This window comes from Lissotriton helveticus, chromosome 1_1 (assembly GCF_964261635.1).
Source record: "Lissotriton helveticus chromosome 1_1, aLisHel1.1, whole genome shotgun sequence".
NCBI lineage: Eukaryota > Metazoa > Chordata > Amphibia > Caudata > Salamandridae > Lissotriton > Lissotriton helveticus.
In genome coordinates this window covers 775,954,486-775,972,377 of record NC_136057.1, presented here as the reverse complement: position 1 = coordinate 775,972,377, position 17,892 = coordinate 775,954,486, and the positions used below count along the sequence as shown (strand labels likewise).

Here is a 17,892-nt window from a genome sequence, read left to right as displayed (position 1 = left end):
TTTTATTTTTTACATTTTCATATGCTGGATCTTCCATTAGGTTTGTTTTACATAAATAAAAAAAGGCGCTCAATGAATATTGTACAGATAGATATTTTTGTTTTACAATATACATTTGCTGTTAGTAGTTTGGTGTGGTTGGTGCGGAGTAGCTGAAGTAGATAAACTCAAAGTTGTTCCACCAATATTTTCCTCGGTTTGGGTGGTGGTACTTGTCTCTGTCATTGCTACACTTCTTGGCTTCTCAAATTCTTCATAGATTTTCATCATGGTATGCTTCCTTCATTTGTTGTAGGCAATTTTTGGACGATATCTGTAACATGAATGGGTGTTAACCTCGGTAATCTTCCAAGCAAGGCTCTTAGTTGGAGCTGGCTTTCTAGGCCCTTTGTGTCGCTAGTCCTCCAATTCCTTCACTACTTCTCCATGATGGCACATAGCTCACCGCATATTATTGAGTCTGCATCTGCCCTTCTCCGCTCTAGTTTATTATTGCACCCACTGCTAAGCAATTTCCCTCTTCAGTTCCCCTCCAGCCCCCCCCCTCCAGCAACATCTTTAAGAAATGGTATCAGTCCCACTTACCTTAGTGTTGTCAACTTGGGCTTTACTCAATTTACCACTTTTTTTGGCGCAATGGAAGGTCTTTCTGGGGAATAATGAATTGCCCCCGAAATTTTGGCCCACGTTTGTGAGCTCTTAGCTGTTTTTATCTCCCAGGGGAGTTATTGTGGGGCACTCCAAAAATAGGAATAGATTGAAGTCCAGTCTGTGTGTTCTTCTTTACATGCCTGGTTGATTTCTCCCCCATCCAAGGTGTTTTAGTCAATTGGAAATTAAGTTGAATTCTAGGGTTGTATCCATGTCCAGCAGGCTTGCCACAACACCTTTCCAGTTTACTTGATGCCTTCAATAATTGCCATACTGATCTTAACTAAACTATCCGAACAGCCTAGACCTATTTAACAGCCACCAACCTGGAATTCATTTATTATAAATAAAAGATTATTTTTAGTCACTGGCACCCCTTAACCATTTACATATTTTTGGATTTCTGTAGTGCCAAAATATTGTCATTTGGACACACAGCACTTTGAGTAGCTTGGATAGATGGGAAGAAAGTGGTGTAGAATGAGGGAGCTGGTTTTTTTTGGGAAGCACATAAGCCATTACGGTTCATGACCTGGTGCACTGTGAAAATTAGGTGATCCACACAGCAATTGGCAACACTTGGGTTTAATCAAATCCGTTCCATATAAAGTGACAGGTAGGGCCCGCTGGTAGGTCCAGGCCTAGTTCCAAGTTACACCCCAACAGGATCATGATGACTTTCCAGAGAGGAGCGTTCCCTGACTGACCAATGTGGTACCCGCCTTCCACATACATCCAACATTCTCACAACTGACCACTCACACATGAATAGTCCTAGACACAGGACAAATACCATCTGCAACACGCGCCTTAGCCTCTTCATATATTTGAGCCAGTGATTGTGTTCACTGTGGCCCTAACAATCTAAATAGTTGAGTTACTAAATTTGAGAATAATGGTTTAAAAATTAATATAAACTGTTACTGTGGACGGTAGGAGTGGCAATTTCCCTCTATGCCGTGTGGACCACCTATATATGTTCATATACACATTATGCGAGAAGTATTTCAACACCTCAGTAGGAAAATATTTGTAAAGCTGAACTATCTTCACACAGGCAGTTAATATAATTATAGAGCCGCACCTGCCCAGTGATTTGTGCACTTCCTCATATCTGTCGCAGCCAAATAAAGTGAGACTACTCTGGTATCACTTTTAGCTAGTCCAGAATTACTTTATTGCTCCTACAAACACGGATCTACGAATGGAGGCTACTCCAAGCCCACTGATAATCTTTTTACCTCCCAAATCCTTGGCAGAAGACTACATTTGAACTCTCCAAAATTATTTCAAAGATTTTTTTGTATTGAAAGTCTCCATACTTTACAAAAAGTTGTTCTTTCTTATATATAATTTTTACAACTGGCGATGCAGTAACAGTCCACAAGATCGCACACACAATTTATGGGGAACTATTTTATACTCACCAGGTCACATTGTATATTATTGTCATACATGCATTCTCTAGAAAAAGCAATAATTGTTTCTATGTTTTTGCAAAGACTTTGGTGCAAGCCCGACCGTAATATTGCCATCAATTACCATTCCTGTCACACGTTGAATGTGTTTTTACCTTTGACCCTGTACAGTGCTTCGCTGCCTTTTGGCTAGGTTCATGCTATTTAAATACGACATGCATACAAATAAGTTTGCACACTGTCTGTGTTCATCCATTGTCATAATGCTAGTTGCGAGAGACCAGTGCAGATTAAATCAAGCATTTGCAAAGCCAATAGGTTTCCCCTATGGGATAGCTATTGGCTTTGGCAAAATCTTTTAGTCATGTGCAACACGGCGAATAGTTCAAAAAAAGCATTATGACGTGGCAATGCTGAGCACAATGGGCAGTGATCCATTTTCTCAATATGGGAATATTCGCTGCCTCCACAAAAACATTTTTAATTTCTTATGTCTGTATTTTATTTCAAGAACATACTTTAAAAAAAAAAATGTAATGGCTTTGGTGGCTAGCGGTAAAGGGAGGGCGGGGTGACATGAGGATTTGGGGTGGGTTGAGGTAAAGGGAGGTAAGGGTGATTTTAGGGCTAGGGGTGGGTAGAGCTAAAGATGAAACTTAAACCTTTTGAAAGCACGTCTTTAATGATGAATAAAACATCCTCTAAATTATAAAAGAGGTAATCGGCAAATAAGTAAATGTGATGCAAACTTGGTTAATTCAGAAAAACATATACTGTACAATAGCCATTTTAAGCCGAGTGTGTAGGTTTACAGCGTAATCCTTAATAAAAGACTAGTGGACTAGATGTATGTTTCAGACATTGGTCATATGCAACAAAGTTTTGCTAGTGGTTTGCGTTCAACAGTTAGAAATACAGGAAAGTGCGAGCTTCAACTCTGATGGTTTGAAGTTTATTCAAACAAAAAGAACAAAAAAAAAGTACCACTATACGAATGCAATTCGCTTGGAAGAACAGTAATCAAGATATCCATAAGTACTTGGTCCATGCTCTAGGGAAGACAACAAAAACACAGTCAAAATAAGGCCGACAGTTGCTCACCAATGAAAACAAAGAAAATAAGTGACCATGAAGCCAAGCAATGGTAGGTAAGAGGAGAGGCTAAAAGGCCCTTTTGATTTTTTGATTTTTTTTTTTTAAACAATGGATCATTGCAAGCGACAGCACACATTAATCTTAGGCAAGATCTAAAAAACAAGCCAACAGGGACCCCCTTTTTTATTCACTGGCCAATCCTCACCTGACTACATCTGCTCTTTGACTGGCCTCTGAACACAAATATCGCCATTCCTCCCCTGAATCACCTACAGATTGCCTCCACCACTCTGGGGCCAAGTGGTTGGAAGGTGGCATGGAGATGTTGGTGTGTGGTAGCCAGGGGTGACAGGGCGAATGGATTGGAAGGAGTTTGGGGTGTTTACAGAAAAAAATCCTCAATGTAATATATATATGTCTATCACTTCACACATCACAACCCCAACACACCTCACACACACTCCTCTCACACGCAGACACACCTCCCTCACACGCAGACACACCTCTCTCACACGCACATAGGAAAATACAAAAGAACACACAAGGAGTTGATCGTGCACAGTTGCTGTCAATTACGAAGCTCCGGTGAACTGAGACCCCAAAAGCACATTTTAAACTTCAACGAGCATAGCAAAAACTGGCCATGTTTGCGCGTTGCGCACACCTTTAGCCTGAGCCTTAGAGGACATTATGGTGAAATGGAAACCAACATCAAGGAATGAAGCACTTGGTTTTATGAGGTTTGTGAGACTCCGGAGAGAGCTGACTGGCTGCTGGATACGCAGACTGAGCGAACCAGGGGTGAATTGTTAGTTGCCTCATTGTCTCTTGGCAACAAACATGACTCGTATCTCGCTCGAGCTCAGCAAAAAACAGTACCTCACAGCGCCCACACAGAAAGAATTAGTGTCAAATTGTGTTCAATCAGGGATGTGTTGGCTCAACATCCTGTGATTTTGGGCAAGTCACTCTATCTGCCCGTGCCTCGAAAAAAATTTATGTGAGCTGGTGCTCATGTAAAGTGCTCCAGAACCTTCAAGAGGAGTTTGCACTATATGAAAATGCTAAAAAAATTTATTAAAAAGGAAATAGTACTTCAATTACAGCGTGAGCATCGATAGACACCAATTAGGAGAAATCAATTTTTATTTAGCCCATGCTCCACAGAAAGAAAAGGAAGTGACTCCTCGCACACACTGCTGAATTAGAAGGCAGCAAAGAGGAGTGCTAATTATGCCAACAAACTGTAAGTAATAGCCAGGCAAAAAAACACTTTTTAGAGTTTTTATTTTTTTGACACAATAGGTCACCAAACTATTGCATTCTGCCTGCAGGCTCGATCCAAAAAGGTCACATGCCAGAAAGTTTTGTTACTGCTAGTGGTTTTCATTTAGCTCTTATTAATACTGGGAAGCGCAAGCTTCAGCTCTGATGGCTTCAAGTTGTCTGCCTAAGTGCTAGCAGCGCAGAAGAACACTAATCCAGAAATCAATCAGTACTTGGTCCATGCCCGGGCAAGAACTCAGAAACACTTGGATGAAGTGAAGTGTAGAGGCGAAGACACACACCAATGTAAAGTAAGAACATGTGAGTGACAATAAATCCAACCAATGTTAGATAAGTAGTGTGCAGGCTAAAAGCTCTTTTTTGGAGAGGTTTTTTCCCACCTAGAAACAATATCATTGCCAACAGGGAAGACATAAACAACCCCATTCATCCCTTTCTCCATCTCCCTGCAGGAGATGAACAAATTTAGAAGTTATGTTTATTAACATGTAAACTAAAAGAGAATTTCATTTTTGGAAGTCTGGTCAGTGGCCTGATGTGGCAGAACATCACAGTTGATTCCTTGAAGTGGGCCAGACAGTGTAATTTGGCTGTCAGTTGCCTAGCTAGTATCACCATCACTTTGCTTGGATTTAAATCATTAAAGAGACGCTCCCCAAGTGGGTAAAAATGGAAAGCATACCCTTCTGCACTCTGTTTATGTTGTGTGAGCCAAATGCACCAAAGCCTTGATGACTGAACTGGCTCACTACCCTGGTCTGCACCTGGTGCGCCTGGTGCAGTGCACCATATTATCCTGAATACACCTCCCCAGGGCAGAACATTAATTGAAATATAGAGCAGCTGCTTCCAAGCTGTTCTGTGTTCCAGAGTGGAGGCAGCAGCTGACCACTCTTCAAAGAGAGAACTAAGATCCCCCCCTGCATGCGTGTGCTGTAAGAGACTACATCCACTTGCAAGGGGTGTCGGAGGCCCCATACCCCATACAAAGGACTGCCCTCAGGCGGCGTTCTAACCGTGCACCATCTCATAGTCTTAGTGTGCCTCCTAAGGGCCTGTTTGCCTCTGTGCCTGCTTCCGTAGCAGGTTGTGGCCACAGAGGCAAAGCAATTTCCTCTTTTGCATGGGGCCATACCCCCAGGCCAATGAAGAAATAACCTCTCAAGAGGTGCGATAACACTGTCAATATTGCAGAAGGAGCCTCACAAGCAGCTACAGCCCCTTCTGTATTGCCATTGTGCCCTGGGGTGCACAAAGCAGGCACACACGCCTGTTGTACACCCAGGGTAGTATGCATAATGCAGTCTTAAGTAGGAAATTGTGTTATTCTATAGGAGAAAGAGATGCCACAATATTGATACGAGTTGTGACTGAGCTCTCACAAGGCCCAGATATCTGACCCGTGAAAGGTAAACTGGTGTAGATGAGGAGTCCTTGGCTCACTCTTAATACCTTGGCTCCAACAAGGCCTTCCTCTGAGAAATGCATATTATACATGAGCAACAAACAAACGAACCATTCAGTCTGAAAGTAAATGACAAAGGATTCAAATCAAGTAAGATGCCTCACAACTGAATGAAATTTGATGTAGCGATCAAAGGTTCTAGCCAAAAACTGTGTTTTTGTAACACTTAATGAATGTTGGCTTTCGGTCAGAGTGAAAATAATGACTTTCTCAAAATGGCCATTACTGGGCAAGTCGTGTGTTTGTTTTAAAAGGAAGCAATAAAAACAACTTTCGTTTATTTGGATAAAAAAATATCTTTTGAAATGTGTTAAGACAAGGCTGGTTACTTGCAGCTGAACTGTGCAACTTCGCACGTACTGTTACTGCTGAACAGTATCTTGATTTAAAAAAAAGTGTCCTTTTTACTCCAGCTCAGATTGACAGTAACACGTTAAATTCCGTTTTATCTTTGTAATTACCCTGCACTAGCAACATCTTTGTTTTGCCATTCTGCTCTCTCTAGACATAAGAGTAGTGCCATGGGGCCAGGCAGGTGGAATCATCAGTTGGAAAAGTTCCATCAGTTTATCCTTCAGGCAAGCCATTTCTTCCTCTTTTCACAATATTTTCAATTGCCACTACTTTTCAGAAGGATTAGTATTTCACAGGGGCCAGGAAGCCCCACTGGCGAATTTTTTTCTACTGTAGTTTGTGAGGGGAGTAGGTGGGTGAGTGGATAAACGATGCCAGTATGTGTTATTTTATTGTACTGCTTTCCCCAAACAATACCAAATCTATACTTTACACAACAGTGCAAAACCTTCATGCTCTGTTAATTTATCGACATGGTAAAGCTTGGACATTTAGACAAAAGTTTTTAGTCCTTGTAAGTAACTGTCAGAGGTCAAAACTTCAACTGTGCAAGCAAAAAAGTTCCCCATTTTTTAAATATATTTTTCTGTGCTTTTAATCGAGTAGTGACCAAGTACGTTTAGTTGTCCGAGTTCTCGTGCAATAGATCTAAACGAAAACAAATCAATCCTATAAACATGGTTCCAGTAACATTCCCAAAAAACGTCATATTATGAGTTCAAGTGCTAGAGGTTGAGCTTAAATGTTTTGTAAAATGGCATTGAGGTTATTGTGCTTAGCCTGCTGCAAGATTACAGAAATAGCTCTGTCATGCACATGCTGACTTAAACACAGGGTAAGGAATGGTCTTGTCACACCAGTTTCATTATGAGCAAGTGTTTTTGGGGAGGGAGGGGGTGTTGCGGGGGAGGGGGGTGCGGGTGCCTTTATGGGATTATAAACCAGTCAACTTTTTGGCATATGAATTTAATTTTCTTGGTCAAGTAACATTTGTATTTTGGCAATTCCTGAGGATCTATTGGACTCTGGATTACAGTCACCAGTGATGAATGTCTCATAATGCTGCATGCTTGGATCCCTACTGCAGAGCAGCCAATGCTTGAGATTGCTTTATTTATTTATAAAGTTTTATATAGCGCGAACTTGATCCCGAAGGATATCAGAGCACTTTAAAATTATAGGGAAAGGTATGTGTGACATTTCCGTAATGTAATTCTGAGTGAAATTCAACGACTGAGTGACACTGTCTTGCAAGCAAAATCAAGCAGTGAAGACTAGGTAAACCTATAAATATCATAAATTACATCCATTTGAGCAACGATAAACTCTAAGAAGATTTAAAACTGCTGCAAAGCACCACACTAACACGTGTTGCAAATTTTGATCTTTAAAGGAACCCCTGTGTTATGTAACCGCCACACGAAAGAAGATTAAAGTTGAGGTTTATTCAATTACAGGAACACCAACAGCACAGCTCCCTGAACAAGTCTTGTTCCTCCTCTTGCTTCACTGCTTTGTCTGTTCCGTGAACTTCAGGCACAGCAGTTTAACTTACAGAAATACACAAAGGAGCTCGTGCAATACAACAAAACTTTAAGGGAAATGTACACCACGCTTACACTGTAAAACACAACACCCTGGCTCTTCGACTTCCCTGAACCCTAGAGCAAAACGTGCAATGAAAGCTGCATGTCTGGAATCAGTTCAGATCTGAAACTCACTCTCCTAAAATAACCAAATTATAACACCTCCTAAAATAACCAAATTATAACACCTGCGCAAACAATGTTGCATAATATGTTAGATATTTGCGAAACCCTCACACAACAAACTGCCCTGGGTGAGAGTTTTAGAATGTAAAAAAGAGGTATTGGTTGTTTTCACGGTCTAGTTGGGAGAGGAGTTGGCCTAGCGGCTAGGGTGGCCGACCTAGAATCTGGGGAATCGGGTTTGAGTCTCGGCAATGACGCTGAACATCCTGTGATTCTGGGCAAATCACTTAATTTCCGTGTGTCTAACAAAAAAAACGAATGTGTCCTCCTGTAATCCAACTGGTGCTATGTAAAGTGCTCTGATAACCGATTCGGGGCAAGTTCGCGCTATATAAAACTCTTTAAAAGAAAAAAGTAATTGTGCGTAAAAACTGTCTAAAAGGAGAAACTCCAACTTTGACCCTCTTTGGTCCCTACACTCTCTCCACAAAATTGAGGTTGGTTGTCACTAGCGTAATGACTTTTGCCGCTGGTGGAGCATCCAGCTGGAGAGCAGTCAAACAGTCACAGAGGAGCTACAGGTTCCGAGACCTCTGGCTAAGCTGGAACATTACTTGGGCTGGTGCATGATGATGACAGACTCGTTAAAATTAAGTTGCAGTAGGTACTAGTGACAATTACTAGTAGAAGCAGGGTCATGAGCAGTACAGACTCTTTCCTGCATGGGTAGCGGCCGTGGTAGGCTGCAGGCCCCGATGTTCCATCGGGGTTAGTTAGCACCTGAGAGGCTGTGGGAAACTGACTCAATCTCCTGTGGTAACACAGCCAAGCCGAGGTGCATGCAGAAAACCTGCGTTGCTCTCATCAGGAACAGAGGCTGCGCTGACGAGATGCAGGCGAGAGGGGGAGGGTCACTCGGAGAGCGCAGGGCGTACAGAGATTCGGCCGGCTCTGTACCCTGCCTGTAAGCAAACAGAGTAAGCAGGGCCTGGGCACATGGCGGCTGGAGGAGATGGGGGGAGGCTCACACAGACAGCTGCCTCAATGGCCGCCTCTGGGGGAGACGCACACTGCAGAAGTCGGGTAGGGTTCCCAGGTAGGAGTGGAGGGCGGCAGACTGCGCTGTTTAAACAACATAATACACGCCTGGACTTAAAGAGATGCTACGGATCCAGGATTCAATTATTCGTGCGCTTCATCTTGGCTGTTGGACTGCAGTGCAGCTGCCTGCAATCTTCAGCCGCGGTCAGGGTCGGGTTATCGAAATCATTATGGCCAGAATGCGGGGTGTGCTGCTAACATAACTTTCTGCCACCTACCGTTCCATGTGCGGCTGGGCAGCCCGCCTATTGGGGAAATCATCACTGACTTGAGTCGTGACTGATGTCAGTGAATCTGATTCATGGGTGAGACTGTTACATTGTATATGCACTACCTATGCCAGCCCAGAGCGAGCTGAGCCATAAGTCTGCTTTCAAGCAGTGTGGATCCAGCCAGCTTTCTGTCAGTGGTGCTAATAGCACTCAGCACTCAGGCTTGACAGCTGAGGAGGCACTATTATGCGTGACTTTCTATTTCAGTGCGGTGATATGGACCACCACACTGAAATAAGTTAATCTGATGCGTGTTACTTGACAGAGCTGCTACTGATATGAGGGTTGTCTGATTACATTAATGATATTTCGTGAAAAGCAGTGCTTTTAGCTCATTTGTTCGGGAATGTACAGTTTGGGGCTAGATGAATGTGATTCCGGCAATTGACCGCACACCCAAGAGTGAATTATTTGACTTTGGTGATTTTTGATTTGTAAGGCCAGTAGTGAGCAGGTGCGTTGGGGGGAGGGGGTGTTCTGTTCCTCTGCAGAGTTCCAAAGACCGACAGTCGGTCTTGTACGAACTACAGGAGCTAGTGCTCAAAAGAAGTTCAGTAGAGTGTGGCTCGGTATGCACAAGGGGAAGATTATAGTTTGCAAGGTATAATTGAACATTGCTGTGAGGTGTGCCAAACGTAATTGAGTCGTGCTGAGACTGTGCAAAGCAGTGCCATTGCTAGAAGTACATTGTAAGAGGGGAGTAGCACATTGAGCCACAGAAAAACTGGTGGGGGCACCTACTATTTTATTAATAAATAATGTGTGTATTTGCTTAAAACTCGGACTTTGTGTGTGTGTCTTTATATGAGATCAAGTACCCCCTGCTGAACATTACAAGGATATTGCAAGAAACCCAGTAGTTTGATTACTCCTTCCCACAAACCTCGGTGTGATAGCCTTTCCTATTAAATAGGGTGTTCTCCACCCAGGCTCTGTAACACACCCCGGTGGAGAACATGCCAAGTATGCATGACAAAACAGTCATGCGCTCTTAAAGTACCCACCACTTTTCTCCCTGCTCTGTGTGCAGTCCAGCCTGCCCCGCCTTCACAGAGGAGTACCTTAAAATAAAATTACAATAACATGCTGTTATTATTTTCCCCTGTGGGCTTTGGGACATTGCTCTTCCGCCTCTGAGTAGGAGCCGTCCCTGTCAGTTACTTTGTCAGACTGCAGTGGGTTCCGAATCCACTCATTATTCACTCATGTAGGGCAGGCATTTTCGATTGACTCCTACATTTGTTCCTGGTTTTCCCACCATCCTGTGTTTGGGATGGATTTGGTAATCCTTGCACTAGTTAAGCTGATCAAATGAACTCCGTTAAGAAAAATGGTATCCTCCGTTTTAAGTAGCTCCAGGTATTTTACGAATCTTGAGACCAAAACTACTCAATGCCTCGGTCTGTCTACTTTAATTTCTTACACAGCCTAGTGATAAGTACAACAGTGAACAAAACAGAAAACTTGGCAGCGATAGGCAGTCAATTGTTAGTCCCTATAAAATCCGAAATCTTAGAGCTGGATTTAATTATACATTTGAGTCTATTTCCCCTAGTTTCCGGGGTAGACCTCTGTGTCTGCTAAATAGGTGTCAACAGGAATGGAGACACGGTTGTTGGTCCAGGACAGTCCCATCTGCTGACTCTGGTATGGAAGCTATCTATTCTTCAATAATGTCTTGCAGGTGCACATGTCCCAGTCTTATAAGAGTCCACCTGACTCGTTTCTTGGGTCTACAACTCTACCACATTCAGTGGTGGTGACGGCTGTGTCCCCCCTCCACCTGTATGCACACCCCATATTCATAAACTTCACACAGTATCAGTCAAACAATCAAAGGACCAACCATCTGGCTATGTCAACATAGGCAAGGTAGTATTGGCCACTTGGAACGAATATGTTGCAGCAGCTTCCAGTCTTCCAGTCTCTCATCGGACAAAGCCTCCAGCATCGCTTCCCAAATCCCCCCCCCCCCCCCCCCAGCCTCTGTATCACCTACTGCATTCTCATGGGTGAAAACGTGGTGCCGGCGACGCTCCTTGGCCATACCTCGTTCTCACAAGTTGGTTCTCTAGGGAAGGGGGAGTGGTAGGATGAGTCCAATGTATGGCAATGTGGCGCTTAGGCAGCACGAGACCCAGTACGGTATATTTTGAATCGTATATGGGTCCCAGACTTTGGGACCAAGAGAACCCTTAGAGGACAGTTCTTAATAGATGCCTCAACAGGGACCCTTGTTACCTCCCACAACTCGCATAGCACTGCTGCCCAGCATATCTGGAGTCGGGCACAATCCCAAGTCATGTGGAGGTAAATTTAATTCTAGCATGGCTGTAATAAAAAAGGAAAAAATTGATTGTCTCCGTTGTGAGAATGTTGTTCTAGGGTCTCTCTTTATGAAGTGTTTTGCATTCCCACTCACTTGTGAATGTATACTGTTCGAAAATTGGTTAAAGATATCAATGATGAAAATTAGGATTACAGGAATGTTAATCTTCCTTGTAATCTGTTCCCTCTTCCTACTTCCTTGAACAATGGAGCCCTTTGTTACAACTGTCCTGGGTAACTTCCGTTATGTGTATAACGTCTGTTACTGTGCATACCGGGATCATCAGTTTGGCAGTTTTTATCACGTGATGTTTACTGGGTGCCATAAAGTTCGGCAGGTCAAACTAGGCTAAATTTAGAGACAAAAAGGCCTGGAAAATAACTCGACATGTGGATTTTGGTAGGCAGACACCCAAGTATTATGGCCGATTCTAATGGAAAACTCATAATATGTGCTATTTGTAGTACCAGATAAAGTATCCCATGGTATTCGTTACCAACTGTGATAACTACTGTACCTAATAACTGGCCACTCATAACGAGTCTGTGTCCGTTTTTAGGTTTCGCCTGGCGTTCACTGCGCCGCAGTGTCGTGCAGGCGAAATGTTTTGATCTCCAGTACTGGGGCTTTAACCCGCCTCTCTTCCATTGGCTAGCTCCATAAATGGAGGCTAGCCATTGGAAGAGAGATGTGTCAATCATTGTGGGAGCAGATTCGTGGGCGTTTCTGTGGTTTTTAAGCTCCGCCCCTTTTTCCCGTCATGCAGCGGTGGGCGTTTGTTTATTATTTTTTTTCCCCAAGGTTTGTTTTTGTCATTCCTCCGAAGATGGCGCCCGGGCAGTAGCTTACTTGCGAAGCTCCTCCGTGCCGTCTTGAACCAGCGGACGCGGCCGCTCCGGGATGCCGGTTTGAAACTTTCGAGTTCGTATATTTCTACCGATTTGTAAAACTTACTTCCTGCACAATATATTTCAATGAGCTGCTTCCAATCTTTGTCCCTCTTTTCGACCTCTAGGCACTAGAAGGTCTGGGAGGATATAGCAACATCCACCTATATAATTCGCTCTCCCCAGGCTCGCGGGTTAATGAAAGGCAGGTACCCCCCACCTGACTCTACCCAGAGTGGCGGCTGGCCGTGCCGAGACTATGCCTGGCTACAGCAGTCAGAGGGCAGCTGTGCAGTGCTGCATGCTGCCTGCTCGCTCTGCCTGCAGAGCATCGGACTCGCTCCCGCAGCCAGGCTGATCATTATGCAGTTCGTCTAATGGCTCCCGTCTCCTCGCCGCATGGAATTCACTTTAAATAAATGACTTTACTTGGAACGCAGGCAGGTGGGGAGGAGTGCGGGTCACGAGGAACAGCGGCCAAAAGGAACACAAACATGGCTCATTCCTGGCCCAGCACGCACCAGTACACTGGAAACTGTCACACACGAGACAAGCCTGCATGAAAGCAGTCTCCGTGTGTCAAGATCGGATGTATTCGTATTCCCTGCACTTCATAATAAGGGTTTCAGGGATGTGCAATTATGTGGTGATTTTGAAAGTCTGTTTTGTAGTTTAAAAGGGGTCATGGTACCCGCTGACAGACTCTTCACAGCTGCTTACTATTATAAGCCGCTTTCCCAACTCAGACCCGAGGCAGACCCGCCATCTTTAAAATACTGCGAGAGAAGTGATGGGGCTTGAAGTGGCCAAGTCTGAACAGGGGGCGGGGCTTTCAGTCCCACACCACCTGGCCATCATCGGAAGGGGTGAACTTAGAGCCCTGCACTGCCCGAACCGACCCTCCCTGAAAAAACAAATGTTAAAGGCTTCGGATGCTGCTGCCGACGTTAATGGGAGGTTGTAAAATATCTGATGAAACTTTGCTGCACTGAGCCCCACATCCGAACATGAAACCTGCTCTCTGCATGGGTGTCCAGCATACTGTCTGCCCTCTGCTACAGCGTGTAGCCCATAGAGTTTGTTCTATTGTGTTGATGAGCTCACAAAATTCTGCTGATTGGCTAAGCTGTAATGTTTCGACCGCTGCACTGCGCCTGCTCGCTTTACTGGTCAAAGGAAGAAGATGGCGGGTACCGGTGGCGAGAACCGGCTGATGTCGCTGCCAATGTCCCGCATTCGTGTTATCATGAAAAGATCCCCAGATGTGTCCAACATCAACCAGGACGTGTTGCTGCTCACCACAAAAGCCACGACGAGGGAGGGACGGGAGGTGGCAGTAGAACGGCCCCTGAAGTTTATAGACATGATTCGGAATGGGATGGCGAGAAACGATGTGTCCAAGGTGCTTGAGAAAGGGTGTGGGAGACCTTAGAAGGGTGCCGTAAACTCTGGACTGCGTCAGGGTGGACAACTGACCGTTTGTCAACCGCTATAATTATGGGCTGAACAAGGATAACCTGTCCCTGGGAGGTAAAGATCACTCACTCCAATACTCTGTGCAATTTTTCAGTGGGGATTGGACGCAAATGGCTGTGTGTGTGTGGCTGTGTTTGTGGGGCTGCGTTTGTGTGTGGCTGTGTGGGTCTGTGTTTGTGTGTGGGTGTGTGTGTGGGTGTGTGTGGCTGTGTGTGGCTGTGTGTGTGTGTGGGGGTGTGCTCTGTGTGTGTGGGTCCCTGTGTGTGTGTGTGGGTCCCTGTGTGTGTGTGTGGGGCTCTCTGTGTGTGTGGGGGTGACCTGTGTGTTTGTGTGGCATTTGCGAGAGATTAAGCTATCGGCATTGTAAATGACAATGCCATTTCTTTATCTGTTTTCAAAACCAACACATAAATAAAAATGTTGTCATTTACCATGCCAATAGCTCTAACTTTTTCAAAGGCGAGACCGTTGCATTGTGAATGCTTGTTTTCTTTTCCATGACCCAATAGTTGCAATATCACCTTGGCTTTTAATATTTTTATTTACTTTGCATTGTTATAAAGCACAGTTCTAATAGACGGTACTCTACGGGCTATAGAAGAAATACAGAATTGCTTAGTTTCACTTACAGAGAGGTATTTATAGCAATATTAAGAAAACCGCAGAGCACAGCTCTAGGTTAAAACTGTATCTGCCAATCAATATGGACTAAAGCACTAATCAAAAATAAAGAGCAGAGAGATAACCAGCAGAATATAGGAAACTGAGAAAATAAGGCAGTAATGTCAGAGGAGAAAGATGGAAAGATGTGAACCTCTGAACCTTTCAGATAAGCCGGGAAAGTTCTAAAGGAACTGGTGATGACTCAGACCATCTACAGTCATCTTACTTTTGATAATATCCGATTACATATTAATGCACCCGTTATTATGGATAAAGTATATTGATGGTTTGTGTGTTAGACCCCCCAATATTCATTTTCTTCCGTTTTAAAGACTGCAGTTGTAGAACCCTCCTTGTCTAAAGAAAATCATAACTAATAATTTGAGGTGTGCCACTTATCCAACTAAGTCCTTTATTTATGAAGTCTTCTTTGCTTTTCTAGGTACGCGTAGCAGCAAAGTTCATAATTCATGCTCCTCCTGGAGAGTTTAATGAGGTATTCAACGGTGAGTGAATTTCTGCTCTTATGTTATATTTCAGTTGCAGGGATTCAGGTGTCAGCAAATTACATTGTGCATTCACCTTATTTTATTCTGAAAATGTTCATCTCTTTCTAAAGCTTGATATTGGATTGCATATTTTCAGATATGTTGGGTCACAAATGTTTTGATGAAGTGGAGTTGCGTTTGTATTTTTGTTTTATGAAAAGGAGTTGTTGCCCTATAAGATGTCCTTTGCTTTGATGGCTTTGAACCTACCCCAAAAGTAATTGTATCTCCGACTCAAACCCCTAGGTGTTTTAGATGTGACCCTTTCCACAGGTCTGCCTGTCTGGCAGTAAAGACATGGAGGTCTTGTCCATGCACCCACCCTCTGGGAAACCCTCAGTGCTTGCTCGGGAAGGCTTTCCCTGGTGAGCCACATCTTCATGGGAAGACAAAGCACTGGCATAGAGGGTTTTATATACAACAGAAGACCATGCCAGAGGAAATCCTCAATAAGATCTACGTAAATTAGATCACTTACCATGGCTTGGAATAAACCCTGTACCTGTCTATGCATGGAACCCTACATTGTGAGCTTTTACCAACCGGAGATATTGTTCACAGAAAAACTGTTGAGCACTATGAATGTTACTCCGCTTGATCTAGTTCTTGCCATGTTTGGTCATTTTGTCTCTAGTTTCCAGAAGTGTTTGGTGTCGTTCTGTTTCCCTGGGTGCCGGCTGACTGTAACCATGGGCATCATTTGGATGCCTTCCACTATCTCTCAAGTCTATCTTACTCAAGCATCTTTTCCTCCATTCTAATGTTGCATCTTCAAGTCCCCTGCAATATGTCCACCCAGCTGTGTGGATTACTCTTTTTGTAATGAGAAGTATGGGCAAGATGGCGTATGCTCTTGCCGATGCAGTGCTAGGCACTCCTGCAGCAGTTATCACTGCTGGAGCATCCCTTTCCTTTCTTTCCATCCCAAGTCCCTTTGTTGTTGGTGGCATGGGGATTGGGTTCTTGGTGAGTTGATTCTCCGTGTAATTTTCCTATGGAAGAGGGTGCACTAAGTCTGTAGCACCTCTTGGGTAATGCGTAGTTGGAATGCCTGTGCAGCCCTCTTTGCATTGCATGGTGTTTAATTTGCAACTGTGCAATGTGCTTTATGGGGGAGACTCATCCGTTTGAACTCTCTTCTGTAATACTAAAGTGCTGAAGGGGGCAATAAATTGGTGTACATTTATGTTGAGCTTCTAGTGTAATATAGCACTCTTCCATGACTGTTAATATATTTGGAAAGAAGTCACTAAAATATGTTTTATACAACATGATTCACCTTTGTGTAAGTGTCACCTACTTCTTGTAATCACTTGAGTTGTTTGGCATTTTCTTGAACAACGGTTTACAGTAATTAGCACATTTTAATTGTCCTTTCTTTAGATGTCCGGTTGTTGCTTAACAATGATAATCTTCTCCGAGAAGGTGCAGCCCAGTAAGTAATGATTGCTTTCATGCTAAAACTTTGCTTCACTTACCAAATTATTATCTGCAAGTATGCGTTTGTTTTAGTGAGTGATAAAATAATGCGTGTTCTGTAATGCAATCCGGACACATGAAATTACAGTATGTACTTGTTGCCAGCATATCCAACTGTTTAGTTCGCTGCAATATATAATTATATCCATAAGTTTGGTAACCTATATTATATTAGAATCTGTCTTAACCTTTAGATGTGTATGTGTAGTAGCTGAGACATCTCTTGCTGTAATGGTACTTAAAACTTCTCCTTATAGTGCTAGTGTGTTGAAAGCTTGTGAATGTGCAGGAAAGCGCACATAGCCTTCGTTCTATCCTTAATGTAGACTCACTTTAATAGTCTTTACTAACAAACTGGCAAAAGTAAAATAAATATGCATTTGTGTGTTTTTATGCACTGTAAAAACCTTGTTAACATATTTTACTCACAATGCAATAACCCCAAAACAATCTCAGCTGAAGGGATGTTATGAATGTCATGCAAAACTCAAAAAATCACTATTTGTGGTAAGTAGCACAGTCATGCATCCGCTTATCCATTGCTCATGAATCTAATGCGCCGTTACGGATAATTTCTCATCTGTGAAGATGCGGTTTGGGGACGGGAACATGTATAAAAGGATCTTGCAGAGCCAGGCCCTGCACCCATAATGTAAGTGGTCATAGTCAAAAGATGAATCCGCAGTCTCTGGAGAGGAGGTTTAGCATTGCACCCAGAATTCACTTGGCATGTCTAACGTGCTAAGACAAGTAGGATTTTTGAAGAATGCCCATGCCCTACACTGGACATGGTTATAGGGAAAATACAGTTGGGGCTTATTGAAGCTGCTCCCTGTCATCTGAAGGTGTTAGATTATATATTTTGATGGTATATCTTGTGCTTCTGGTGCAGTAGCGCCCGATCAAGTGAGCTCTCTGCTGAAAACCCTTTTACTATGAGCAAAGCACCTATGCAAAGTGAGTCCCTTAAACTTTGTTTATACCAAACGGATATTAATTAGTCAAGTGGATTTAGGAATGAAATTACATTGAGACCTTACAGGGATGCCACACGTCAGTTTTAAAGTGAGTTCACCAGCCCTGTCTTTAATACTGTTCTTTACAATGCCATCTGTGTTGTCATGTGTGAGGCCCTGATGGGTACACTGCTGGAAG

The 17,892-nt window shown here is 43.4% G+C and overlaps 1 protein-coding gene across 1 annotated transcript in view; it reads left to right on the top strand.

Moving 5' to 3' along the window:
• Positions 1 to 17,892, top strand: part of CAPZA2 (capping actin protein of muscle Z-line subunit alpha 2) — a 329,387-nt gene that overhangs the window by 64,102 nt on the left and 247,393 nt on the right. The window contains exons 2-3 of the mRNA XM_078674353.1: positions 15,153 to 15,216; positions 16,642 to 16,693. Of these exons, the coding sequence (XP_078530479.1) occupies positions 15,153 to 15,216; positions 16,642 to 16,693 (116 nt within the window). The remainder of the gene's footprint in view (positions 1 to 15,152; positions 15,217 to 16,641; positions 16,694 to 17,892) is intronic.